This window comes from Abramis brama (assembly GCF_963993115.1).
Source record: "Abramis brama genome assembly, chromosome: 20".
NCBI lineage: Eukaryota > Metazoa > Chordata > Actinopteri > Cypriniformes > Leuciscidae > Abramis > Abramis brama.
The window spans coordinates 2,167,368-2,195,232 of record NC_139982.1 but is presented as its reverse complement, the minus strand read 5'-3'; the positions used below and the strand labels follow the sequence as shown (position 1 = coordinate 2,195,232).

At 38.2% G+C, this 27,865-nt stretch overlaps 3 protein-coding genes across 9 annotated transcripts in view; 2 read left to right on the top strand and 1 right to left on the bottom strand.

The window, feature by feature from the left end:
- The first annotated feature begins 43 nt into the window (after window positions 1–43).
- On the top strand, window positions 44–5,600 carry LOC311071433 (uncharacterized protein). 3 transcript variants are annotated; one of them, XM_084095846.1, is made up of 11 exons: window positions 44–172; window positions 1,681–1,727; window positions 1,838–1,911; window positions 1,997–2,683; window positions 2,830–2,875; window positions 2,976–3,067; window positions 3,151–3,279; window positions 3,800–4,076; window positions 4,163–4,346; window positions 4,563–4,604; window positions 4,738–5,600. In XM_084095846.1, the coding sequence occupies exons 4-10, from the start codon at window positions 2,004–2,006 to the stop codon at window positions 4,571–4,573; spliced, it is 1,419 nt and encodes a 472-aa protein (XP_083951972.1). In that variant the 5' UTR covers window positions 44–172; window positions 1,681–1,727; window positions 1,838–1,911; window positions 1,997–2,003; the 3' UTR covers window positions 4,574–4,604; window positions 4,738–5,600. The 3 variants fall into 3 exon arrangements, with proteins under 3 accessions (XP_083951972.1, XP_083951974.1, XP_083951973.1); XM_084095848.1 differs by having other exon boundaries at window positions 45–172; window positions 3,169–3,279; XM_084095847.1 differs by lacking the exon at window positions 44–172 and having other exon boundaries at window positions 179–1,727.
- Window positions 5,601–6,115: 515 nt separating this feature from the next.
- Window positions 6,116–27,865, bottom strand: part of LOC311071431 (G2/M phase-specific E3 ubiquitin-protein ligase-like) — a 42,536-nt gene continuing 20,786 nt past the window's right edge. Inside the window, exons 2-17 of one of the 4 annotated variants that reach the window (XM_084095840.1) lie at window positions 13,885–13,931; window positions 13,709–13,774; window positions 13,417–13,544; window positions 12,563–12,767; window positions 12,376–12,451; window positions 11,529–11,812; window positions 10,945–11,007; window positions 10,678–10,760; window positions 10,402–10,491; window positions 10,108–10,313; window positions 9,917–10,013; window positions 8,813–8,969; window positions 8,619–8,716; window positions 8,221–8,365; window positions 7,531–7,651; window positions 6,116–7,218 (exon numbers count right to left, since the gene is read on the bottom strand). In XM_084095840.1, coding sequence (XP_083951966.1) covers window positions 6,911–7,218; window positions 7,531–7,651; window positions 8,221–8,365; window positions 8,619–8,716; window positions 8,813–8,969; window positions 9,917–10,013; window positions 10,108–10,313; window positions 10,402–10,491; window positions 10,678–10,760; window positions 10,945–11,007; window positions 11,529–11,812; window positions 12,376–12,451; window positions 12,563–12,767; window positions 13,417–13,544; window positions 13,709–13,735 — 2,088 coding nt within the window. In that variant the 5' untranslated portion in view covers window positions 13,736–13,774; window positions 13,885–13,931 and the 3' untranslated portion in view covers window positions 6,116–6,910. Of the gene's footprint in view, window positions 7,219–7,530; window positions 7,652–8,220; window positions 8,366–8,618; window positions 8,717–8,812; window positions 8,970–9,916; window positions 10,014–10,107; window positions 10,314–10,401; window positions 10,492–10,677; window positions 10,761–10,944; window positions 11,008–11,528; window positions 11,813–12,375; window positions 12,452–12,562; window positions 12,768–12,905; window positions 13,545–13,708; window positions 13,775–13,884; window positions 13,932–27,865 lie in introns of those variants that run through there. The other 3 variants (XM_084095841.1, XM_084095843.1, XM_084095842.1) reach the window with 3 other exon arrangements.
- Window positions 14,138–27,316, top strand: LOC311071436 (uncharacterized protein). Of its 2 annotated transcripts, XM_084095852.1 has the most exons (8): window positions 14,138–15,518; window positions 15,764–15,814; window positions 17,046–17,093; window positions 17,286–17,354; window positions 18,574–18,624; window positions 25,482–25,529; window positions 25,722–25,790; window positions 26,055–27,316. In XM_084095852.1, exons 1-8 carry the CDS (start codon window positions 15,441–15,443, stop codon window positions 26,352–26,354), a joined length of 714 nt encoding a protein of 237 aa, XP_083951978.1. In that variant the 5' UTR covers window positions 14,138–15,440; the 3' UTR covers window positions 26,355–27,316. The 2 variants fall into 2 exon arrangements, with proteins under 2 accessions (XP_083951978.1, XP_083951979.1); XM_084095853.1 differs by having other exon boundaries at window positions 25,722–27,316.

Below are 27,865 nucleotides of genomic sequence, written 5' to 3'. Positions count from 1 at the left end.
AGTCGTTTTTTTTTTAAATCATTTTGACACAAACGTACCGCAGTGGGGGCGGGTGCTTCCCCATTGGTCAGACATGTTTGAGTGACAAGTGTCTACACCAACGACGTCTTTCTGACAAGCAAGTCATGGTCGCCACTCGCCAGCGAGCCAGGAAGCAGTGGTGGAGTTGTTGGTAAGTAGATAAAACCGTATTAAAATGATTGGTGTCACGTTATTAGCCTACTCTGTTTGATATTTCGATTAAACATACAGCTTGCTAACTTAGCTCACGTTGACTAATTTGTGTGATGGTGTTAGATATCTGACGCCTCATATTGTCAGGCAGGCTAGCAGGGTGCGCTAACGGCTAATTGAATTGTTTATTTCACTTAAGTAACGTTACAGAGGCTTGCTATGTGCTTGTGCTATATTGTGTTATAATACGTAACGTCATTAGTGGTCAAACAACAGTCCACAGGCCAACTGTTGCCCACAGCGCTGCCTGTTTAGCAGCAACAGGTCATGCAGAGCCTGAGTCTATCTTCTCACACAGCCCACAGGATTACAGCTATTTGACCGTCCCGCTCTCTCTCTCGCTCACGGGTAGTGGTCTCCCCACCATCACAGTCAAATGCTCGCAGACACAGAGGCAGATGCTGTTATTTTGAGAGCGGGGCTTACATATGCCGTCCCGTACGGAAAATAATGTTGCATACCACCGGTAACATGAATATATATTCCGTTGCTCGGTGCGCAAACTAGCTGTGTCAGGCATTATTTATAAGTAGCCTAATGTCCTGCACAACTCCACATGGAAAACTGGCAGTTCAATGAAGTGATGCTTATTGTCTGACATAGTGTACAAGTAGTTACTAGCTTAAAGTATTGTGCCAATAATGATCCTTCTGGTAAATTTGGCATTCAGTTGAGACACAAAAGCTCTTAGTTTAATGAAAATCCTTGGAAAAGAAGACAAGATGGTTTGTTTAATTAGTATTCATTTATTTAGATTTCTAATATCATATAGTATTGTCCTGTCAACCCATTACAAGTCTTGCCTTATTCAGTGTTGATTTATTGACATGTTTATGTAAGATGTTTTATTAGAAGGTGTGTGAGTGAAAGTTGTCTGAAGTTGTATTTTTCTATTTTATTGCAATGCTGATTGATAATGTAGGACTCTGGTCCTGGCTTGGCCTAAGTTTTGGTGTCTCTAAATGCTGTGCTCTGTAGGCATGACACATTAATTTCTTTATGTGATACTTTATTTTTTGCATCAAATTATTTGAAGTATTGATAAGCAGTATTGATATCGATACAGGTATTGCTGCACTCTCAATTATAACTGCTCAATAGTGTCGTATGGTTACTTTTATTATACAAGCCATCAATTTTGATGGCTTGTTAGTGTAACCGTTAAGCATAATGGCATTAATGCTATATATAGCGTACATTTAGCCAGATATTTTTTTTTTTTTTTTTTAAAGTAGCTAACTAGCTAAAGCCTTAAGTAGCTGAAATTAAGTTGTCTCATGTCTCTGTCTGCAGCAACACACACACACACACACACACACACACACACACACACACACACACACACACACACACAGACAACGATAGCTACCTACATTAACTGCAACATCTTTCCAGGCAGCAGATGGACTAATTGTTTTTCCTGTTGATCAAATTATGTTTTTTTAGGCCAAGAACTCCACTAAAACTTTTTGGAACAGGATTGCTTAATAAAGGTAAGAATGGATGGGTAGATTTTATTTATGGTTTTGCTCTTTTTATGTGTCTGGTGTATTGTAGGTCATAACCATTTTCACAACAGCCATATTTTCTCCCTCCCATTTAGAAAGACCAATACTACACATCACCTCTGCTGCTGATTCTCCATTTTGGGGTTGTGCTCCCCATTATCTATTGCAGGTAATGCACTGACTATCTCATACAAGTACACTTATACATGAATTTCAAAATTGCTCCTCTTATAATGCTAAATGTTAATTTGCAGGCATCCGATGGCACAACAGCTCTTACTGAGGTTAAGGGATAGGTTGGTTTCTGTCATCAATAGAGTACCCATTGATTTTGAGTACCTCCTGTTTGTGTGCACTCAAGAGTTGCAGTTTATTCAAGCTGGCACACAATACATGGATATTCCCGCAGAGCTGGCTGATGGTCTGCAACAGTTGACTTTAGTGCTCAGTTCACATCTGTCACAGAATCCTGTTCCTCCACTATTTAATGATGTAGCCACCACTTGTTGGAGTGGGAATGTAGGACGGCCAGAACTACAAATGAGTCGTGACACACTACAGACGTTGCTGGATACCTCTTTACCTCTAGTTCATTTAGTAGAAATGCATGGCATTTCACGGTCAACCCTTTACAGAAGAATGAAGGACCACAACATGTCAGTGAGGGCATGCTATTCTGTAATTTCTGATGAAGAATTAGACCAGAAAGTCAGGGCTATTAAGGCAAGGATGCCGCATGCAGGCTACAGAATGGTCAAAGGAAGTCTCCAAGCAATGGGCCTTCGTCTTCAATGGAAAAGAGTGAGGCTGTCTTTGCAGCGTGTAGATGGTGCAGGTATCATTGCCAGGATGATCCAGCTTCGTTGCATTGCTCGACGAAGCTACTCTGTCCCTGCTCCCCTGTCTCTCGTCCATGTTGATACAAATCATAAACTGATAAGGTAAATTAATGTCTTGTCTGGCAGAACTTATATTACGTTTGTATGACGTTGCTTGTTGACCAATTTACTGTGTTGTATGATGTGGGAGTTTTACATACATGTAATACACAATGAATTATATATTTTTTCAAATGCATTTTTTAAAGGTATAACATCGTCATCTTTGGAGGAATAGATGGATTTTCCAGGAAGGTAGATATTTTATTTTCTATTCATTCACAACATACGTTAAACGTTGTTTATTTATGAACAACTCCAAAACATACATGGTATGCGTCTACCTCTTTCATAGATTTTGTATCTGGATGCAGCAGCTAACAACAAAGCAGCAACTGCTTTTGGCTTCTTCATGGAGGGTGTTCAGAGAAATGGATGGCCCTCAAGGTATATATTCAAATTGCAGGAGAAATAAAAGAACGACGTGCTGCTGTACATTATGAAGTTATGTCATATATGGGGGGGAAAAGCATTTGCTTTTCTTTCAGAGTGAGAGCTGATCAAGGGGTGGAAAATGTCGACATAGCCAGGTGCATGTTTACTGTCCGAGGAACAGGCCGTGGAAGCTTTATTGCAGGCAAAAGTGTCCATAACCAGAGGTAATTAAATGAACTTGTCGCATCTACACTTGACATCTGCTTTTTTGATAATCCTTCTCAGAGTGGAGGAGTAAGCAGTGCTCTGCTGCTTAGCAACAATAGACCATTTTTTATAGCAGCTCCTTTGAGAGAACTGAAGGTAAACTTGTATTGTATTAATGTGACTAACAGGAAGCATTAATTACATTATCAATTTGTGTCAATCATGTGTCAGTCTGACCGGATGTTGGTTTACCCTCTTCTGTCAAGATGGCTGCTTTCAACAAGCTCCATGGTATGCTGGTTATAGTTGGCAGTCATCTTTTACATTGAACAGTGGTCACAAACCTTGGCACAGATTTCAGCTTGCTCTCTCCTATACTCTCCATTCCTGATTGAAATTTCCTGGTGTGAACTGGCGGACACACACACACCGGCATAAAAGTGGCTGCACCACTTAAAAGCCATAAATGCCATTTACTTATGAACAGACAGCACCAGTGTTTCTTATTCTAACCATTGTCTGTCTGCCTTTTTTCAGGGTGGAACGCTTATGGAGAGATGTTTGGAATTCTGTAACATCAAAGTACTACAACGCACTACACAGCTTGGAAGAAGAGGGCTTCATTGATCTGTCTAATGCGATCCACCTCTTCTGTGTGCAATATGTGTTCGTACCTCGTCTGCGGTCAGATCTACAGCATTTCACAGACAGTTGGAACAACCACCCGATCCGCACAGAGGCAAACCTTACACCTCAACAGATGTGGAACATTGGAATGCTCCAAGCACCTGTGCCTGAGCCAAATTATGCAGAGGTGGGCATGTAATACTTGATTGGCATGGCAGTTTTTCCCTTAAGCACTTTGTCTATTATCATTAATTTGTTTGTTGGGCCATGCAGCTGCAGCACATAGACCATCAGGAGGAGGTATCTGAAGACACTGACCATGGGATTGTTGTTCCTTACATTCCATCCCCCCTGTCTGCAGAGAATCTTGCTCTGCTGCAACATGAAGTTAATCCTAACTCTGACTCCTTATCCTTTGGTCAGGATATATACCTGCGTGCTCTTCAATTTGTAATGAGTGAGTGACGCTCCACACTATTAAATGCTTAATGATTATAGCAAACATGTTTTGAAACAATACAAATACACAGCTAATCATTTCAATGTTATGATTAAAAAAGGGGCACTAAGAAAATGTCTTTACTTTTTACAAATTCCTAGAAATAAATTTTAAACATATTTTTCTAAATGCGTTCCAAAAACCAACCCAACCTTTGTATGTTGAAACCCACAGCCCATGCGTAAATGGACAGACACCACTCAGCTTTGAATGAAGGTAACTAACACATGGTTACTCACATTCTACACTACAGGCATTTAAGTATTTTCTGTCAATGTCCAAAATTTAACCTATATATAATAATCTAAAACCTGATTACTATAACATATAAAACTATTTGTTCTGCTAGACCCCTCCCCCTTTCAACAGCATAAAGAGCAACAGTATAACCCACTGCAGCCCTAACACGCCTGGGGCTTCATGATGGATCACTACACCACCTTACAGATCACCTCCACAAGTTCATCAATGTCCTCTTCTGCCTCCCTGGCTTCCTGTTCCTGTTAAAGAAGTCCTACACCACTTCCTCCACCGACCGAATGAGGTCTTAAAAGTATTTTGAGGTCTATAAAAAGTCTTATAAAAGGTATTGAAATAAACTTTTGCATTCCTGCATATACCCCGTATAATAAGTTTGAAAATACATTTTAAATATGAAATGTTATTGCATGTCTGTTATATTGATTTATACGTGAATTTTTGAAATGTGAAGCAGTTGGAAAACATGTTTTTAAAAATTGTTTATGTTATTGCTAGTAGTTTTATTTTTGTTGTTCATAATAGCACAGTATTTGGAAGTGGTCATTTTTGATCAACAATGAATACGTCCAAGGATCTTTAAACCCTAAAATGATAACTAGTGTTGGTCTTTGATTTCCACATTGTGATGTTTCCCCAAACCATATTTTATTTGCCATAAATCAGAAAGATAATGTATGGAATGTGTGTTGTGGAGCTCTCAAAGCTGCTGATCCTGCTGCTGCTAGCTGTCCATATGAGAAAAACATTCATAAATTATGATTAAATGATAATTAGAGCATTAAAACATAATCTTCAGGAAATGGTGATTTTGAGGAAAACTTGCAATGATGTAACAGAATATGTTTCATATAAAATGTAAAATTGTTTCATATAAAATTCCCATATAAATATGTAATTATACAGCAGGGGAATAAACGTAAGGTGACAGCACAAACAGCTGGTTTTACTGAACATTTGTTTTATATAAAGATTTTTAATTATCTGTTTTCGGTAAGTAGAATCATAACAATATGTAGGTCGAAACAAAATCCCTCTCTGATCAGCTGTGTACACATGATGATACAGATCAACCTGACACGTAAGGGGCTCTTCAATTCAGTGGTGCATTGGTAGCACACGTCTCTCAGCTGGGACATGTGAGTTCAAGTCTCAATCTTTGCATTTTCCTTCTGTCGCTTCCACGTCGATTTGCCGGCGTTTAATCATCTGAAAAACGACCTAAGAAAAACTTTCATTTCAGCCCCTCTATTGCCTCAAATAGACGACAGGATGAACCTAACTCCAAGCGACGCTGAAGTTAGGTTCCGATTCGTCAGCTTCCGATTCAACCCGATTCGGTTCGTAATGTACAACATTAATCAGACGTGAGAAAGACATCAAAATGTTTGCTGGGTAATCATATCCGTATGTACACACATCTCTAAACATGAAAAATGCATAAACAGAAGGAGCATCAGACCCTCGCATCCTGACGAGAACCACTTTAATTCAAATTATTTTATTGCTGGAACAAAATACAGAACATTAATGACCTTACAGTAGATCCTGAATTGTCCTGCCGCCACATAGGAAGATTTGAATAGCCTAATCAATTAAGTTTGCTGCCTGCTTGTTGTGTGTAAAAACGATCGGTGAAAAATACAGTATATTCAATATAACAAAAATATTTAAAATGAAAATTATCATATGACAATGAATTACATTATCGGCTCAAATAATAATAATTATTATTCTTATTATTAACAACAATTCTTATTATAGTAACAAAAGACTATAACTTTAACAAGATTTTTAACACCTCTATGGCACTTTCTGGTCTCTTCAGTGGTCAACACCTAATGTCAAATGTCAGACTTATACCCACCCTTCTCTGGGAAACAAGCAGAAATGCAAAGAAATACATCCCTCTTTAAATTTTGCTTTGTATAATTTTGAGCACAGTGTATCAGACACATGAGAGCAATAGCAACTGTCCAAACATTCAGAGCTTTTGAGTGTGTTGCCAATTGAAATTCTGCTGTCATGTTATCAGTTTCTGCTTGTTTCCCAGAGAAGGAGGGGGTGTCAATGCTGGTATACCATTAATTGTACAGTATATTTCAGAACGTTTCTATATGCAAGACTGATTGCAAGAAAATAACAGAACACCCAGCAGACAACAGGAGACATTTTGCAGGAGTGGTGATTACTAGTAGTCTGAGAGGATCAGGGTTGAACTAAAATTAACTGACTAAACACATCAGGTTTAGTAAAACAAAAAGTTAAACTCTATCAAACCTGGAACCATATCGGATTGCAATTTCAAGGTTGGACTTAAATGCATCACTATCTTTCAGATGTGCTGTGGGGAATGTTATAGTGGTGCTGCATGCACTCACAACAGGGTAGCACACTGTGTGCTTTGGCATGCGTTCAAGACAAGTGTGATCGAACAGGACTGTGATTTTGAAATTCTCCCTTTCTGAGACCAGCATGTGTCTGTGAGCCTGCCCCGTGAGCCACTGCATCACTCGAGGAACCGAGAGCGGTGCTCCATTGTCTTCTTCATCAGGCTGACTGGTGTCCCCATCTTTAGTTAAGCATAGTCAAATGCAAGAAAATGGTGAAAAAGTTTCATATTCAGTTTGATGGATGACATTGACATTGGTGCAGCTCAGTTGATTTGAAAGCAAAACGTGATTTTAGAAAAATTACCAAAAGCGGGGGGGAGTAAGCTGCACTAGTAGAACAAGCATAAATTGCACAGATTGTAGGTCGCTCATGTAGCGTACCCAGACTCCCCACAATGTCTGTGATTTACTTGCATATGACCTTAAACCAGCTGCTGTAGACATGGAGTAGCTCTGCTACCAACATGTAAAAATGTAATGCCAATACATACCCTCCAGCTCGAGAAGGAAATCTTGAAAGAAGTTCAGTATCTGCGTCTCTGTCCTTTGTTTTACTGAACCTGTCTCGCTCATCACTGGAGCCAGGCTGGAGATGATGTAATGTGAATCAACCTTGAAACATAAAGTACATTGGGCTGGTTAGTTTGGATTGCATCTTAGAAGTCAAGACAGACAAGAGCATAGCTAAAACCAATTATATTTAGCACAACAAACAGTATGAGACGTGATATTTAAGTGGGAGTCTAATTCTAAAATTTCATGCATTTCAGACAAACGGAAAGTCACTTGCCGTTAGATCACGAGTAAAATAGTGGGGCGAGGAAATAATGAACCACTTTAAATTGAACAGTAGAGTTATTATAGGTCGGAACCACCAATCAAATCAAAATCCCACTCCATAAATTGTCTAAGAGGGGGACTAAAATGGCTGTCTCTCAACTGAAGGTAACACAGAAAGCCATCTCCAAGTGTGGGGTGTGAGACAGGTTTTGGACTGGTTTTGGACTTAGGCATTCATGTTACTATTTTATAAATGTGGATTCTATATGCAGATTTTTATTTTACTGTGTAAAGCACTTTTAATCACTTTGTGCTTAAAATTTGCTATTTCAATACAGTTGCCTTGCCTTAGGCTCGTTAGCAAGACTGTGTTTTATGAGCACCCGTCTTGTTTATTTTACCTTGTCATCATCCCCAATCACGAAAAGATTCCGACATTCCTTGGGTTTCCTTTGCATGACTGACAGTAGTTGGTAGAGTTCAAGGCCTTCTTGCAGTTGTTGAAGCATTGGTGTACGCTTCGTGGTGGCATGTAGCAAAACAGCTCTAACAAAAAGATAGACATTGGACATTAACTTTAGTGCCTATCTTACTGCAGACCTTTTGAAAATATTGCTGAATCCCAGATTTGTGTGTCAAACGATTGTACGCAAGGTTTAAGCACAGATTTGTGCGTATGCACTGGCGGTGAATGAGGCCCAATGACTTTAACTTGTCATCTGTAGACCATGGTTGGCTCACTGCACCTTGGTAAAAATCCATGAAACGTTTGGTGAGCTATAGAAAAAACAATGCATACCTTACTATGCTGTCTTTGTGCTCCAAGGTGATGGGGCCCGTATATCCACAGTTAAGAATTTCCTCTGTGTACTGTGTCACGTCAGTTGCATTTTCAATCTGAAAGCATATTTTCCAAACATAACTTCCAGAAAAAATATTTTTCACACAAGACTTTCATAATGGGAAGGATATGCGCTTGAGATTTCAACACACCATTTCGATTAATGTGGACAACTCTGCATCATGCACATTTTCTTTTGTGATGTCCTTCAGTGTCCCGGTCACCAGATACTGGTAACACCACTCTTGAAGAAAGCTTGGAGGCGGTCCACCTTGGCCAAGGCTCACTGCAAATATTTCACCAGCAACTCTGGATATAAGAGGGGGAAATAAAAAAGTGATGCTATGACAAAATTATGTATTGACCTCCCTGTTCATTCACACCATTACCATGGATATATTTTTTTCCTCTATTATCTAAAAACTATGCTAGAGAAAGTTGATTGTTGAAAATACTTCCATGTACGTATATTCCTCCAGCAACAAGAGTCAGTTTGCCATTTAGGCCAACATCCTCTGTTTACCCCATGTGGTGAAGGCTGAAGGAATATAATTTAAATATGAAAGTGAATATTTAGGTTAATTTTGACTAATTTATCAATCCATCCCAAAGATCACATTCTTCAGACTAAAACCACCTTGTGAGATCACAGTGACCTTAACCTTTGAACTCCAAAATCTAATTAGTTCAGAGTCCAACTGGACCTTCTGGTCACATATAATCAAATTCTGCCAAGCTGTTTGTCCTGAGATATCCAGTTACAAAGAGTAGGAAGTACTACACAAGTCCTTGCTTGTGTTGTAGGAACTCTCAATGTACGTCGCTTTGGATAAAAGCGTCTGCTAAATGACATCGTAACATTGTACTAAGCCGGATAAGACAAATACAATGCACGAGGTGAAAATATAAATTCATTCCTATGTACCCAAGTCCCTGTGACATACCAGCATCATGTCAGGGGGGTGCACTTGTACACCAAGGTGCCTCACGTTACAGAATCAGGAGATAAGTTCCTGGCTGGAATGGCCAGGAGCCAATATTTGGAATGGTTACTTACTATGTACCCAAAGTCACAGAGTCAAAGTGTCTTAAGACAAGATATGTAGAGGTGTACCACGAGCAATATCTTTTTAATGTAGTCTATTCCTCTAGCAGTGAGTAGTTGTACACACCATTATAGTATACACCATTGTGTAAATGCAAGTAAATAAGTAATACTGTTGATTAATATGAGAATATGAATAAGAGTAACAAACTTAAAATAGTTTTTGTCCAGGTCAGTGATGGAGTATTTTGGGATCTTCCCCTTCTTCCCCCCTTCAAAGAGGCGCGTCTCTATCCCAGCAACCATCTCTGTGGACATAAACAAACCAGAGAACAGCCTCAGTCACAGGGTTTTATTGTTGATTTGGAAGTATTACACACTTGTGACTGGCTTACTACTTACCAGACAGGAACTCCTTCCTTAATGCCCCAGTGTCGATGCCAGCTTCTCCTATGAAGGTAATTTTCAGTTTGTTCGCTGGGCCTCCAGTCTTCTGGCGCTGCCAAAGCTTTAGACCTCTCTCCAGCATGTTGTCCCTCGAGACACAAATGTTGAAGGTCTTCCCCGTCTCAACTTTTGAGTCAACCCAACGCAGAACATCTTCTTCACTGTTAAAATAAATTATTACATCTTAAAAATCTAAAGATATTTTGGCAGCAAAATCAAAGTTTCAAGATCCCTTTTCTTTTTTTTTACCATGAGATGTCATCTATTGGATCTTGTGTTGGTTCTTGCAGATCATGGGGACTTTCAGGTCCAGCATCTGGGCTCCATACAGGACTACAACTAAGAATGGAAGTTACAATGAATTCCATCTAATCACAGCAAACTAAAAAATGTGATGTTATTATATGCAAAGGACATACACCACTTGTCTGTTTTATTTATTTATTTATTTTTTTACTCTTAAGCACATTGAGTCTGCACCTGTCGCACGAAATGTGCTATATAAATAAATGTGACTTGACTTACCTTGTTCCACAGATACTGGCGTGGAACTCAATGTCCTGGCTTGGGAAGTATTTGTTGCATATCGGGCATTTTGTCTTACTTTGCTAAATGGGAAGATGTATGGACAGGATTAGTTCCAATTTTTATAGCAACCCTCTCAGCATAAATGGTAAATAGTAAATGTTCATTTGATCATTTATGGTTTCACTCAAAATCAGGAGTAATAAAAATATAAAAGATTATATTATTATTGCAATAAATATTATTCTGTCCTACATATAACCATACCTTGTTCGATGGTGGCACATCTAAAGTCGCAGGAACAGAAGAATCAAGCTCCTCATCTTCTTGCTGAAAATGCAGCCAAACAATGTGTCAGATAACTAGATAACACTGATTGACAGTTGTCAGTCATTTAACATTTAAACAGGCCAAGATTTTTTTAATCTAAACAGCAAAATTCATTTTTTTAAACCAGGTTTTCTTATAGTTATGGTTATTTTCACTCAGACTTTTGTGGATGCTTAATCAGACACTCGGCTTTGATATAATATATGTATTTTTAATATTCAAATTCATGTTTCCAGGGGCTTTTTTAATTTATTATGACTACACTTTATTTTCTCATAATGATGTTTCTGTTTATCTTATGCCAATAACAGACATAGATGATAACAATTAGAGAAGAAAAAAAACACTAAAAAAAACACCATTTCGATTTTGGGACAGTTTACATTCACTTCGGGATGGTTGAGACCGTTTTTCAGGAATGTCCAGGGACAGTTTTAAAAAAAGTTAGTCTGGAGGCCTGGTGGCAACATTCACCTTTCACTTGCATTAAGTGGAAAAATGTGACAAGAAAGGCGTCTCACCTCTGAATCACAAAGAGCTGTCCAAGACGTCCCTTCACAATCACCTTGCACATGAAGGGCAAGCATTTGCAATGGCATGACCATTTTGCACTGTGTGCATGTAGCCTTTGGCATGAGACTGAACTCTGGAGCATCCACTGGCAGTGGTGTCAGATCAATCTTCTCTTGGAGAGGAGCAATATATAACATAAACTTCCCTCCTGCGGAGGCGCTTCTAAGAACAGAGCCAGTGTATCCCTCTGACTCTAAGGCGACAGCGGTCATTCTCCTCCTTCCATGTCCACCTGCAAATTCAAGTTTTATGGGAATTAAAAGTAGTGCCAACCAAGTATATTAACATCAGTGTGCTGAGCATGGCATTCAGCCAGTGTAAGTTGACCCATTCATGGCATACTTGTAAGTGAAAAATAATGACATGAGGAAAAGTATTATCGACTGTAATGATAATGAAATCGAGGACAAAAAGTTAAAACGTGCACAATCAGGTGTTCTGCATTATAATAATCTACAATGTCATGTTTCAGAAAAATATATTAGATGTTTTTATGTTTAGATACGAGCCTCTATGACATCTCTTCTTGAGTTAAGCTCTAACATTATTCACTAAATTTCCCATATCTCCTTGCGGCAAGTTTGGTTATCACATTATGATCACTGTACACATGGATGTGCCCACTTAAAAAAAAAACAAAAAAACTGTCAAGTCAGTATTTTCGAACAGCTTATTTAGGGAAACTCTGGAAACTCCTTTTGAACTCGGAAAAGCCTTGTGTAGTGCAGGGCTCCACACTATTTAAAGATTCTATTCAAATAGCCTTATGTTAATCTAATGTCTTGTTTAACATACCAGCTGCTTTGTATAGAAGCCATCCTCCTTCAAGACTTGCCATTTTCGGGTAGGTGCTCTCCAGTAAAGTGGACAACTACAGTAATAAAGACAGAACATTTCAGGAAGGTATATCTGTAAAAATCGATTGTGGAGAAGGCAATGATAGAGGAGGTAGGGGGAGATAAAGAAAGATGCTGCTCCTCACCTCTTCATGGCTTAAGTCTTTAGTGATCGAGAGAGTCCTCTTTCCCAGCCCTGCCTGTAGTAGCTCCAGTTCATCTTGTGTGGTCGGGGTTGTTTCTGCTTTGTCACTCAATAAGAAAAAAGCCATGTCAAATCCTTTCCATGGTTTATGTTTCTTGTCTCTGTGTTTGTCTGCAGATTTTCTTTTGAAAAATCCAGGGAATGATCTGCAAAAAAGTAAAAAAATGTGAGACCCTTGTTTGTAAAATAGATTTGTAATATTTTACAAAAAGGGGTCAGTAAAAAATTAAATTTGCATGGGATGGCTGTGTATGTGGAATAACATTTCACAAATCCCCTACAACCTGCATGTCATGACTCGGTCCATGTTATAGTTCTGTTTCCTGTGTCATCTTGTTGTATTGACTTCTCCTCTCGTTTCAGATTCCCCTTCCCTCCTCGTGTGGTTTCGTCCTCCTCCTTGATTGTCTGTCCCCACCCTCAATACTTTCACCTGTTCTGTGTGTGTGTATATATAGTCCCTGTGTTTCCCCTGTCCGTTGCCAGTTCGTCTTTTTGTCCCCGTGCGTTACTTCATAGCCTTTATTGCTCTGTAGTATTTTCTAGTTCCTTGGTATTGACCCCTGCCTGTGTTCTGGTTGACCTCGCCTTTGCCTGATCCCTGTCTGGTTTGTTTGCCCCCGCTGATGGATTACTTGTGTACCGAACCTGTTTTTCCAGTAAAGACTGTTACCCTGCCTAACGCTGTGTTTGAGTCGTGCATTTGAGTCAAGACTATTGTTGCTACACCCTCAGCTCTGATACCGCATGGCTGACTTGAAAAATAAATGCACTACTGCTGGCTGGCTACACTACCTGGACATCTCGTTTTGTACAGTTGAAGGAGTAGGCATGTCCTGACTCCTCTGCCTGGGTTCTTCTATGGTGCGATTAAGCACTGACAGAAAAGTCTGCGCAGCGGCAGTGGCTGCCTGCTCGTCATACTGGGATGAGAGATTAGATCCTAAGTTAACCACTGTTATCAACAATAACACCATCAATCACTTTAGATGAAGCAGGTAGAGTCTAAAAAGACTAATATATATATATATATATTTTTAAAAAGATTAAAAAGTGTGAATCCAGTTAACAGCAAGTGGAGTGTAACCTGAGTATGTGATAATCGCCTTGCCATGAAGACATGCACAAGAGGTGATGTGTAGTATTGGTCTTTCTAAATGGGAGGGAGAAAAGATGGCTGTTGTGAAAATGGTTATGACCTACAATACACCGGACACATAAAAAGAGCAAAACCATAAATAAAATCTACCCATCCATTCTTACCTTTATTAAGCAATCCTGTTCCAAAAAGTTTTAGTGGAGTTCTTGGCCTAAAAAAACATAATTTGATCAACAGGAAAAACAATTAGTCCATCTGCTGCCTGGAAAGATGTTGCAGTTAATGTAGGTAGCTATCGTTGTCTGTGTGTGTGTGTGTGTGTGTGTGTGTGTGTGTGTGTGTTTTTGTGATTTATGAGGACATTTCATATGAATACACACCACACTATGAGGACATTTTGAATTATGAGGACAGGGCCAGTGTCCTCATAATACTGACAATGTAGAAGTGTTTCTATTGCTAGGGGGAGCTCAAAGTCAAAATTTCAGCTCATGTCCCCATAGTTCACAATTACATGATTTTGTGTATCAGCTGTGTATCGAGACAGCGCCTCTGTAGGTGGGTCAGTGGTACTGCATCTCCTCATGAATATTCACCCATGTGTATGGAATTGAGGATTGTGATTGGCTGATCGCAAGAAGTCCTCATAATTTCGGGTTTTGTCAAACCACTGTGTTAATCTCGTTCAAACTCGTTCATCAAAATGAAGGAATCTTTTTTCGAGTCATTTCGTTAATTTAAGGGGCTTTAAATGTTATACTTTTAACAGGCAAATTCCCAAAACACATCCACCTACGCAATCTTGATCATATTCTGAATTAAGAAATAATTATAATGCAGTAAAAAATAATTCACAGGTAACATAAATAATAACTTTACCTTCCGAGTCTTTCGTTCATTTGTCACGTGACAGACGCAATGAACGGATCCCGTTAATGAACGATTCATCACCACATTTCTGAGACAGCCAGCCACGTGCGGATCAGTCTTCACGGTGAAGAGACGTCAGGTAAGAATTGTGTTCAAATTCCAAGCACCCAGCTACACTTCAAGTCTAAAAACTGTATTAATATTATTTTTATATTCCGTTGGTAGTAGTTTGAAATATTCTAAAGTTAATTTGAATTAGCAGTTAGGCTATAAGCTAGCTTTGGTGACACGTGTCTGTATTTCACAACGCGTGAGGATTTAATTTAATATTGAACTTATTAATCACGTTATTGCCATATTGAGATCATATTTATTTCGCGGAACATTTGGGCAGTGTAATGAGGTTGACTTGTGAATCAGTATAACGTTAATGTTAGTTCGATAACCTACTCAATTTCTAGGTCCCTGTCGTGCAATTTAGGCCTAACAACTATTATTTAACGTTAGTATCCCGAAGCATGGTGATTATTTGTAACTGAAACTTTGTTCCTTAGCTAGTCCTAGTTTTTAAGCTGAGGAAGGTGCTGTTAGTCAAATTATAATGGTTAACTTTAGGGACATCTACAGTGTGTTTGAGAGAGAAAAGCAGCATGTTTAAAAAAAATTAAAATCACTAAACACAAGATTCATGTTTTACTGTACTAGTAAAACTTATTGGTATTACATCCTGGTATGTATAATAATCGTTATTGTTAATAATTTCACCGTTCATAATAACAAATAAAGGTGTAAAACAGTTGATTATGTCAGTGATATCTAAAAGTCATGTTGTAAACTGATTAAAAACACCATGTGGCCTTTGCAGGAGATGGCAGCTACAAGATCCAGGAGGACCAAATTAAAAACTAAAGAAGAAGCAGCCACGTCTGTATGTCCTCATATTCACTGCTGGTGTCATATTGTGTATTGAGAAGGATAGACAGAAGTTCAGTATTAGTCAGATTGGACCATAGTTTGTGTCTGTATGTCCTCATATTTACCAGAGTACTGTCACTACAGTACAAACAGTGTTTCTCTTACTTCAGTACAGTCGGATTGGACCATAGTTTGTGTAAAAGCAATTGTGCAAATTTATGTATTTATAATCAAACTGTTTTCTTTGTTCCTCATAAGATTTCAACTGAGACGGATCCTCAGTTGAGACTTAATGACACCAATCAACAGGTAATTTATGTACCATTTAAAGGGGTGGTAAAACACGATTTGACTTTTCTAACTGTAGTTAGTGTGTAATGTTGCTGTTTGAGCATAAAACAACATCTGCAAAGTTACAACGTTCAAAGTTTAAAGCAAAGGGAGAGATTTGCATTTAAAGAAATCAATTTCTAAGAACTACAGAAACGGCTGATAGGGACTACACGACATTCCTGTGGGCTTGCTGACATCACTAAGCCCAATATTTACATAAACCCCTCCTCTGGGAACACAATAAATAAAGGGGGCGAGGCAATTTTATGTTGCTTTGGAAAAGAGTTGTTGTGGCAGTAGAGTGTCGTTGCTGCTATGCCGTCGAAATGCTGTTATTTTCACCCAGATTGCAGGTCCACTTTGTTGTCTTCCTAAGGACGGTTACAATTTATTTTTTACTTGGTCCCTCATAATTATAATCCAAATGCCACTCTCTGTGCTGCACATTTTCCGGAGGAAAGCTTCCTCAATCTACGCGAGTTCAATGCAGGATTCACAAACGGCTTGTCCTGAAAGATCGAGCAGTTCCAACTGTTGTTTACGAGCCACAACCTGTAGGTATGATTTTTTTTCGTTGATGCGTTTTCCTGTAATAGTTCGTATTGTTAATTGTACGTTGTAGCAAGGAAGTAAACGAAGGACAACGCTGTTTGGCTCCACAAACCAGTTTGTTAAATGCTAATTCATACGTATCCGACGAACACATACAAACTTCTGTTTAATATCACCAGCGCAGCGAACTTGCACTTGGCGGTTAGCGAATCACAGCACACTGGGCCAGCTAACCAATCTGAGCCCATTGCGTATTTTTGAGGGCGGGGCTTCATAGAACCCGGAAATCATCCGACCGTTTTTACAAGGAGGGACAGAGCAGTGTAGAATAATGGTTAAATATGTGAAAAATGCGAATTTTTAAAAACGAAGCATGAACACATGTTACAGTGCACCCCACAAACACAATCAAGCCTTCGAAAAAAGGTGTTTTACCACCCCTTTAAGTTTTGGCAAAATCATGTAGAATCTCCATACGTTGAATAGTTTGTTTTCATGTAGATAAGATGCTGTCCTCACAAAAATCCATACCAGTGAGGACTTTGTGCTAGAGTACATTCTCACACACATTAATTGTTAATCTATGAATTCACCTGTATTATCTGTTATTCTGAAATGAATCTTCATTAAACTCCTTTTTTCTCTCTCCCACAAGATCTCTACTCTTGATCCTCAGCTGACTCTTTATGATCCCTCTCAACAGGTAATGTTTACCATTGGAAATATGCGTTTATTTCTAATGTTTTTTTAATTGTCAAAGACGTGTTGATTTCTAATCCAATAAGGCTTTTAGAGTAAATGGTTAGTTATAAGAAATGTTTTCATATTTCTCATAAAGCAGTACACATGATTTTCTGCTTATCTGTGTTTACAAATGTTTAAAAATATTTCATAGGTGATATCTGAAACAGAACAACACACCAAGGGTTTTGTCAGCGGTGAGGCAGATGATGGATCAGAGAAGGTGATTTTTAATTTGTGTGTGAATGTAACCTAGAAAGGGTTTGCCTAACACCGTGTCCTAACTACACGCGACGCGACGCGACGCCGCGACACGCGATAAAAGGTATATTTTCCATATTAATCAAAGTTTTTGTCCTAACCAGCTGCGACGTCGACACGCGACGTTTCTAATTTAGAAATGGTTTCTATTTTCCTGCGATGTCGCACTGGAACAACAAACACAAAGTATGGCAATGATAATCTCAGGCACTATTTATGTGCTTCATTTAAAGGTATAGCGGAGGATCTTTCCGAATTTTAGATAAGACCCGCCCTCTCGACTTTTTGAAAAGTTTGATTGATTCACCAGAATGATTGACAATTAGGAGGACCAATAGTATACACTACCCACCCGGAAGTAAAAAAATCCTCCGCTATACCTTTAATGTTAAAAGTGTGTAATGTGACTTTGAATGTCATTTAGTGCTCCAGCTATGAAGCTGTAAAAGCAACAATGGATATAATTCACCTCAGATCTTGAAATTAAACAAATGGAAACAAGAACGTTAAAACTGTGAACAAACAAGTGTATTATTTGACAAAGATTGTTTTAGTAACTCAGTAGCCTATGTATTTTTTTAATGGTGTAATATTTTATAATTTGATTATGTAGCTACTAATCCATTTTCGTGCGATTGCCGTCAAGATAACTCTCTAGTGCTGTGCACTTGCCGCGAGACCCCGCCCACACACTGTTCTGATTGGCTGTGATTTTTGATTGACGTTGTGGTGTCTCACAGTCGCGTTGCGTCTAGTGTGGACAGACACACTGCCTGTCGCTGGAATCTTCTCGCGTCGCGTGTAGTTAGGACACGGTGTAAGGTAAGGGAGCCCTGCTCCTGGAGAGCCTCTGCCCAACAGAGTTTAGGTTCCACACTAATTTAACACTGCTGTTTGAAATGGTCATGTTCACAATAGCTAGACAGGTAATCATTTCTATGGGCACTCAGCCAATATGTACCATGGTATTTAGAGAAGTCTCAGCAGATTTTTCACTACAGTCAGATTGGACCATAGTTTGTGTCTGTATGTCCTCATATTCACTTACTAGAGTACTGTCACTACAGTACTAACAGTGTTTCTCTTACTTCAGTACAGTCGGATTGGACCATAGTTTGTGTAAAAGCAATTGTGCAAATTTATGTATTTATAATCAAACTGTTTTCTTTGTTCCTCATAAGATTTCAACCGAGACGGATCCTCAGTTGAGACTTAATGACACCAATCAACAGGTAATTTATGTACCATATAAGTTTATAACGATACAGCAAACCCACGATTCGGATCGTTTCACGATTTTTTATATATTTTTTTTAATGTTAAATTAAATATTTAATATTTTTATTAAATAAGATAGTTTGAAAAACCTGTATAAACTGAACACCAAAGAACAATATTAACTATTAAGCGGTAGTGACGCCATGTAAGGGACCTAAAGCGCGCCTAAAAGCTGTCACAAAGAACCGGTAAAAGTAATGATTATGAATGTCAAATATAGCAAGGAGACATTTCTATTGTTTATTAATAAACAAGTGTTTTCTGTGTCAAAGATGAAGTTGACGATGCTGACTCGCGATCTTCGCAGTAGTGAACTCGCCGGAGAGAAATGCACATACGGATTACATGAGCCGAGAGCAGTCTGTTTTCTTTTTTTCGTTTTGAATTGTTTTGTTTAAAAGTAGGCTACACAGTAGGCTACACATTCCAAGCTTTCTATCGATATATGTCTCCGGTCTGTGAGGCAAGTAGCTTATATGCTGAGTTTCGGTTCATTTATGAGACGAGCTCCAGTTCACGCGCCTGCGCCTCCGTGTCCTGATTATATTGCCTGCTATATTTATTATTTATTAAATCCATTCAATTGGTTGATGAAACATTGATTAAAATTAAGATAACACAATTTAACAAAATTCACTTTAAAGAAAGGCTTTCTACAAAAACAAACTTAATGAAGTGGTCAATCATGTCTGCCCACTCGTCTCCTGATATACTGCGCATATTATGATCTTACTCACGCTTTTCACTTTTCATATAATCAACATAGATTAAATTAAAAAGTGTATTATTTTATTTAAACATAAATATGAAACTAAATCGTTTTCTTTAATGACTGGGCTACAACATGTAGGCCTATTAGCCTACAGTACAGAGACATTCAATGTCGGAGCGGGATTTGAGTGAACGCCGTCTTATCGTTGAGCATGTCGGGGGAGAGGTACGATTTTCAAACAATCATCGAATATTATTTTACTTGATATGCCAATCCTTAATATTTGGTGTTTTAAATGCGTATTTGAGGTCTCTGTGAAAGTTTGAAAGCTTCTAGTGCTGCTTTTAGAGTGCTCACGTCCGTAACAGAGAACTGTCACATCCTTAACATTGTTTTTTCCTCATAAATGCGAAACATGATAAATAATTCGTAGAAAGTTCTGTGGAGAGCCAACCCTTCTTCATTCAGTGGGTAGTATTACTTTTGGTTTGCGCAGTGTAATTCACAGAATTACAAAAAAAACATTTGCCACCTAAAAGTTAAAGATTTTTTGTGTCACGTCCGTAACGCATGTATAGCCTATTTCCCTTATATTAAATATAAAAAGCATATGTAAACTGATATTTTTCTAATGTCTGGACTCCTTTATTAAGGGAGTATGGATATATAAACAGATGTTTCAATATATTGGTATTAAATGCGTTTTCTGAGAATTTATATTTCAAGTTTTGACTGCAAATGTCACGTCTCCCAATAGTAATTTAAAGATGTGGATCTTGAAGGGAAGGATGACTCTAGGAGTTGGAAGGGGTGTGTTGCGATTCTGCCTTCTCACAACGCAACACAGGATCGTAGATCTGAGTATCGTGGTTTCGGTTTCATATCGCGTATCGTTACAGCCCTAATCTCCATATGTTGCATAGTTTGTTTTCATGTAGATAAGATACTGTCCTCATAAAAAGCCATACCAGTGAGGACTTTGTGCTAGAGTACATTCTCACACACATTAACCCTCTGGGGTCTGAGGTGTTTTGGGGGTCCTTGAGATGTTTTGACATGCCCTGACATTTGTGCTTTTTTCAGTTGCTTATAAACATATTAATGGCAAAGGTATAATTACACTCTATTTAGCACAAACAGGGCTACCATAATATGTGAGCAACATGTGTGTACATGTTTGTATTTTTGAGAGAATAATGTTTATGCTTTAACAAAAAATTAAAGTTTCTGAAATAAGGCCAAAAAACACATACTAAATATGTGTCCACAAGACTTTTGAATAATGGATGTTGTCGCCGAGAGTTTTTTCTTCAAAATGATCTGAAAATCATCCTGCCTAATCATTCACATAAAACAATACATTGATTTAAACTTTGTAAGACACATTTTGTTTGGAAAGGCAATATGCATGGGGTCGTGATTCACACCTGAGAAGACGACCCGCATAATGAGCCACATAACGAGCCTTTCATTCGGGTGTGTCACTGAGAGGGTATACCACAAGTAAAGAATGTGAGGACTTATTTTGTATGCATGCAAATTGCATAATATCCAAGGTAAACATTTCTAGTAACTATGCAGTTAATTCTCATACTGTATTTTCAGAAAGTTTTGGAATATATCCTCTCCCCAAATGTCACTAATAAAAAACTAAAATAATGTAATGAGAAGGTTTATATTGACTTATTAAGATGTTACTTCTACCTTGTGAATGTTTTGCTATTTTATTAAACAGTTTTCACATATGAATCAACAATTACAATTTTAACAATATTTCAAGTGTAATCTTTCTTTGTAAAAAGTATACTTTGATTTTATCATACGTATTTCAAAGTTAAGGATTCATTAGTTTGAATATTGGAACAAACACTATGCTAACATCTTAATTGATAATTCAATATACCTACTTTATTTTTCACAAAACATCACATACTATATATTTAACGTGAGCAGAAATTGGTGAACAAAAGCTTATTTGATGTGACCGTAGTCTTTTTTACAGTAAAAACTTTATAATCTATCCAAAACTAATCAACGAAATCTTGTCTAAACATTCATATTTCATCTGTAACACATCGTTTTTATGATATATTTGCATATACATGTTAATTTGCAGTTTAATACGTTGCTTATACAAAGACATTTTATTTAAACATATTTCAGTCGATTTTTACTCATCTCAGTATTGCAATATAGTTTGGTAAAAGCTAAACTAGTAGATGTGTTCATGTAAAAATAACATGTTTACTAATGTAAGTGCAAGTGTTAACGAAAGGCACAGATGCGCGCTGTTGTTCACAGCTGTAGTAAACATCTGTGCCATTCATTCATTCACACACAGACACGCGATTCATATTCAAACAGTCTTTTTGCGTTTACAGACACTATTGCATATCGCGATTAGAACAAAGCACTTAAGAATAAAAAACTTACTACAGTGCTCTGAATAGCTGAATCCGTTGGTCCTCGATGTGAAACTAAATTATTCCTAAGGATTATTCCTCACAGCGAAGCAAGATGACATAAAGGGCACAAGTCTGATTAAACTCGCAGTGTGTTTTATCCAGCTGATGTGGGCGTTGACACGTTTGCATGGATTGCTTCAGATCATTTGCGTTTGAATAGCGCGTGCTCTCTGTGTGCGTTTACATTAATGATTGCTGACCCCAGAGGGTTAATTGTTACAACTTCAAATAGATTCTCCTCACTCAGTGAAACACCCACTGAGAATCCTGTTGAACGTGCCCTAGTTATTGGCGATTCTATTACACGGAACGTGAAAATAGAGCCACCAGCCACCATAGTCACATGTTTTCCGGGAGCCAGAGCGCCTGACATCAAAGCAAATTTAAAAGTGCTGGCTAATGCTAATCGTAAATTCTCTAAGATTATTATTCACGTCGGCGCAGACAATTGGAAAAGTTTTTGGGGCAAACCTGACCTGTTGAAAAGAGATGGTATTCATCCCTCCTGGGATGGTGCTGCTCTTCTCTCTAGTAATATGGCTCATAGTCTTAGAGCTCAAACATGACAATCTGGGGCTCAGGTCAGGAAGCAGACAGACTGGCTAAACCGACCGTCTGCTAGTGGCCTCGCGTCACCAAGGTCAGATAAATCCCATCACATAGAGCCTCTTTCACCTAGATATCATCATATAGAGACTGTGTCTGTTCCCCGAATTAGGACGATACAAAAAACTCCTAAACCCGTTCAAGGGTAAAAATGTAATTGTTGTTCAACAAATAAAAAACAGATGTAATACGAATGAACAAATGATAAAGCTTGGGTTGCTGAATATTCGATCCCTTACTTCAAAAGCACTTATTGTTAATGATATGATTACAGACTATAACCTAGATGTGCTGTGTTTGACAGAAACCTGGCTAAAACCAGACAGTTATATTACTTTAAATGAGTCCACCCCGCAAGATTACTGTTATAAACATGAGCCTCGTCTGAAACGCAAAGGGGGAGGAGTTGCTGTAATTTATAGTAATATCTTCAGAATAACTAAGAAGTCTTGTTTTAAATGTAATTCTTTTGAAGTGTTGTTGCTTAATATAGCAATATATAGTGTAAATGATAAATCACGTTTGAGATTTGTGCTGGCTACTATATACAGGCCACCAGGGCACCATACAGACTTTATCAAAGAATTTGCTGATTTTCTATCAGAGTTAGTATTGGCTGCAGATAAAGTACTAATTGTTGGTGATTTTAATATACATGTGGATAACGAAAAAGATGCATTGGGATTGGCTTTTAAAGACATTCTTAACTCTATTGGAGTTAGACAACACGTGTCAGGACCTACTCATTGTCGTAATCATACTCTAGATCTAATATTATCACATGGAATCAAAGTTGATGCCGTTGAAATTCTGCAGCAGAGCGATGACATCTCAGATCATTATCTAGTCTCGTGTAAACTTCATTTAGCCAAGGCTGCAAAGTCGACTCCGTGTTGCAAATATGTTAGACCTAGGGTTGTGCCGATAGACGATAGTATCGTGTATCGACGATAGACAGAGATATTGTCGATAGCAGATGCCTTTGACGATATCAATACGATAATTGGCTTGTTTTCCCATTAATGTATTAAATTATTATTATTATTATTATTATTATTATGAAGCTAGTATAGTTATTAAATTAATTAGGAACTACAATTATATTTGCCTTGCCTAAATTCACGACATCACCACAACCACACTTGCGACATCACCACACTTGCGACACGACGCGCGCGTGTGAGGACTCCTCAAAGAAAATGTTTTTAAAACAGACAAAAAAAAAAACTAATTCCCACAACGAAATTTAATTGCAAGGTGATCCATTCACAAATTGTCAAGAGTGCTTGTTTTAACAGACGCATCATTCTTATACAGAGCCAAGATAAAGACGGCATCGTTGTTCGTCAGTATTTGGTTTCCATGGTAGGCCTTCATTAACAAAATATTTAATGACACTAATAACACTAAAAACAATACAATTACAAAATATTAATTATAATTATAATATCAATAAAATTATATAGGGCGCCTAGGCCTACTAAAGTCTTTAGTTCACGAAGCATCTGTGAAACTCTGCCAGTTTAACAAGAAATATTCTTCTAATTTTTTCACTGTCAATAATGTAAGTCCACAAGAGAAATATTAAGCCAGTAAATTAAGATAGTTGCTGTAGCCTACCATTATATCCACCGTCGTCTCTGAGAGAATGCGCCGTTAATGCAGCGAAAGCTCAGTCGGTTTCTGCTTTCGTTTTCAGGGAATGAGAGCGTTTACATGCACGTTCTTAACTCGATTAGGCTATGCTGAATAAACTGACAATGCATGTGGTCATGTAAACGCATTAACCCGTTTTCCTTTATCAGAGTCAAGTCATAAGTTTAAGTAGCCTATAACCGATCGACTTTTAGATTTTTGCCTCTGATTTCTCCCGGCATTTAAAACCCGCGTTATTTGGGCTTATTGAAGTGCGGTGCGCATATGAAGTGCATCAAGGCAGAGAGAGCACTGGTAGGAGGACATATATCGCAGACTCCGACTCTTTCTTGACCCAAGAAATTATTAAAACTTGTTCACATCTCGTGCAGACGTACAGTGTAGTTACAGAATGCTGCATCTGTAACTGCGTGAGAGGATAATGTGTGTCCGTAAATTTCCCGCTGACATGTTGAAATACTCAGAGTCAGATACAAGAATGATTAGGATATTTTTTTTACCTCACTATTCCAGGAAATAACCTGATTTAGCCTATTAATAAACACTCCACCTTTACTAGCAAAATAAAAAAAGATTTTCATTTAAAAGGAAGTAATAAAACAAGCAAATTGATGAGTAAATAAGCAAGTTAATAATCAAATAAGTAAGCCCCGCCCCCCTCACGATAATATCGTGTATCGCCGATCTCACAGGCTGCGATAGGACGATATGAAAATGGAGCATATCGCCCAACTCTAGTTAGACCTATCACTTCTGCCACTAAAGATTGCTTTATTAATAATCTTCCTGATCAGTTTCATCATCTCAGCATCCCAGATAGCTTAGAAGAACTAGATATTGCGACAGAAACTTTTAACTCTCTCTTTTCCAGCACTTTAGACACAGTTGCTCCGTTGCGCTCAAAAAAGATTAAAGAAAATGCTCCAACGCCGTGGTACAGCGAGCACACTCGGGCCCTTAAGAGAGCAGCCAGAAAAATGGAGCGCAACTGGAAGAAAACAAAACTAGAGGTATTTCGCATTTCATGGAAGGAGAGCTCGATTGCTTACAGAGAGGCCTTAAAATCTGCTAGATCTGCTTTATTTTTCAACCCTATACGCTGATTTCACGCAGCCGTTATTTTGAAATCGAAAGTGAGGCTCCGGTGGGAAGAAAACCGAAAGTGTCGCCTTTAATCACAGGAGAGTCGTGAATGCGATGGCGTATTGTTGTTTAATGATGTCAATTCTAAAACTGTACATACATTTCTTTAATACTTCAGACTATATACAGTGAAATTCATTTATAAATATTTTTTTTATATATATATATAATTCAGAAAGTAAAAAAGTAAATAATCTTCATTAAACTCCTTTTTTCTCTCTCCCACAAGATCTCTACTCTTGATCCTCAGCTGACACTTTATGATCCCTCTCAACAGGTAATGTTTACCATTGGAAATATGCGTTTATTTCTAATGTTTTTTTAATTGTCAAAGACGTGTTGATTTCTAATCCAATAAGGCTTTTAGAGTAAATGGTTAGTTATAAGAAATGTTTTCATATTTCTCATAAAGCAGTACACATGATTTTCTGCTTATCTGTGTTTACAAATGTTTAAAAATATTTTGTAGGTGATATCTGAAACAGAACAACACACCAAGGGTTTTGTCAGCGGTGAGGCAGATGATGGATCAGAGAAGGTGATTTTTAATTTGTGTGTGTGAATGTAACCTAGAAAGGGTTTGCCTAAGGTAAGGGAGCCCTGCTCCTGGAGAGCCTCTGCCCAACAGAGTTTAGGTTCCACACTAATTTAACACTGCTGTTTGAAATGGTCATGTTCACAATAGCTAGACAGGTAATCATTTCTATGAGCACTCAGCCAATATGTACCATGGTATTTAGAGAAGTCTCAGCAGATTTTTATAACAAGGAATTAGGCTAATATTCTTTCTTTTTTTCAACAGAATTGCAAACATGATGTAATCTCCTCGGCAGTATCAACTTTGAATAAATGTAACCGCTGTAGTGGACCCTTTTCTGGTTTTAAGTGGATTGGTGTGAAGTGTAAGGGTAAGTATTTTGTTCTTATAAGTAATATATTCTCTTTATTCCTTTCTTTTTTTAATATAAGACTCCATTTCTCTGCCTGTCACACTTTCTCGATGTGTGCCTTAAGTTTTGTTTTATGCTCTATAATTCATCTAATTAGTATTTCTTATTCTCTCATCTTTCTTATTTCTTATTGTTACTTTCATTCACACTGATTATACACTCTTATGCCATTTATAATAAATAAAAAAAATGTATATATTGATCAAAATGAGCGAAGTATGTAACCAGTCACGGAAAGTAGGGACACAAGTCGGTTCTGGGGCATTTTGAGTTATTCACGGTTTCTGAAAGTGTAGTCTCCAAGCTTTCCAACGATGTGTAACACAAGGAAATCTGATAATATTTGGAGAAGTTATGGCCATTTAAAGGTAGGCACTCAAAAAAGCACAAAGATGAGAAAACAGCCTCTGAAAGATCTCAGCAGTTCTCGCCTCTCTCTCCTGCTGGGAGTGACAATAGGGCTCATTTACATCTCATTTAGATAAGCCATACCCCCTGTAAAGCTGTAAAGCACAGGAGGGAAAATGTGCCATCATAGAAAAAAAAATATATGTTTGCAAACAGGTCATATATAAATGTCTCTTAGCATCTACCGATAAAACTGTATAGGCAACTCTTGTGTAGGCTACACTGAATAAAAAATAAGATAAACTGTCGACAATGTTCAAATCAAAAACAGGATGTGCTATCTGCTATGTGATATGAGTAGGCTATGAATCCAAGTATAAATCAGAATCAGAATAGATTTTATTGCCATTGTCAATGAAAGGTTTCACAGACTAGGAATTTTCTTCGGTGTAGCCTACTTGTGTAACATGAAACAAACTTTTGCTAATGATAAATAAGCAATAAACTACGGGCATAGGCGTAATTTGCGGATGGGACATGTTCCCACCACTTTTTAAAACATCTCGCGACACAAATGTACCAATTCTACAAATAAATAAAACATCTCCAGTTAACTGGCAGAGCATTCATTTCGTTAGTTTTTTAAATAAGATACTAGCTGAAATGTGTTTAAATCAAGTGATCAAAGTGCTCGTTGCCGCTGCGATCAGTGGCGCGGATACAGTGTTTTCTCGTGTGGCTCGCGCATACACCACACTGTCTTAACTCTACGCGCGCTTCAATCCGAAGTCACAAAACATAATGCAAACGTTTGCGTGTCCCTGCTTGATATACAACCACTGATGAACATAATCGTTTTGATGAGAGAAAAAAACTATACGAGAATTTTGAAAAAAAGCGCTTCTTTCTCATTTTGCTCGAAAGTTGTGCTGCCGACTTGTGTCCCTGGTTTCCGTGACGGGTCACATACATGAAATATTACTATCATTGGGGTGAAATAAAAACATTTATGTCAGTTTTGTTACCTGACTCATGTGGAAGGGAAGGCAGAATGTACTCTGTTCTACTTGCGTAACCTCGGTTCCCTGAGAGATAAGGGAACAAGTATTGTGTGAAAAGAACTGCCATGGTGTGTAAAGCAGAAGCAGCCTGGCCAGCGGCGGAGTAACGTATGCACGATCCGCGAGTGCTAAAGACGTTCTGCACGGCTTAGATGGGTGCGCGCCACTGCTTCTTCCAGTGGCGGGAGCTTAACATATCCTTTTTCCTCAGCGCCGTCAACAGATAGAGGGTTAACTGTACGTACACACCGCTA

Bases quoted from the DNA above. Each gene is read 5' to 3' on its own strand.
- LOC311071433 (XM_084095846.1), top strand. From the start codon at position 2,004: ATGGCACAACAGCTCTTACTGAGGTTAAGGGATAGGTTGGTTTCTGTC. The intron at 2,684-2,829 runs GTAAATTAATGT...CATTTTTTAAAG, and splicing joins ACAAATCATAAACTGATAAG to GTATAACATCGTCATCTTTG. The intron at 3,280-3,799 runs GTAATTAAATGA...GCCTTTTTTCAG, and splicing joins AAAAGTGTCCATAACCAGAG to GGTGGAACGCTTATGGAGAG.
- LOC311071436 (XM_084095852.1), top strand. From the start codon at position 15,441: ATGTGGCCTTTGCAGGAGATGGCAGCTACAAGATCCAGGAGGACCAAA. The intron at 15,815-17,045 runs GTAATTTATGTA...CTCTCCCACAAG, and splicing joins TTAATGACACCAATCAACAG to ATCTCTACTCTTGATCCTCA. The intron at 25,530-25,721 runs GTAATGTTTACC...AATATTTTGTAG, and splicing joins TTTATGATCCCTCTCAACAG to GTGATATCTGAAACAGAACA.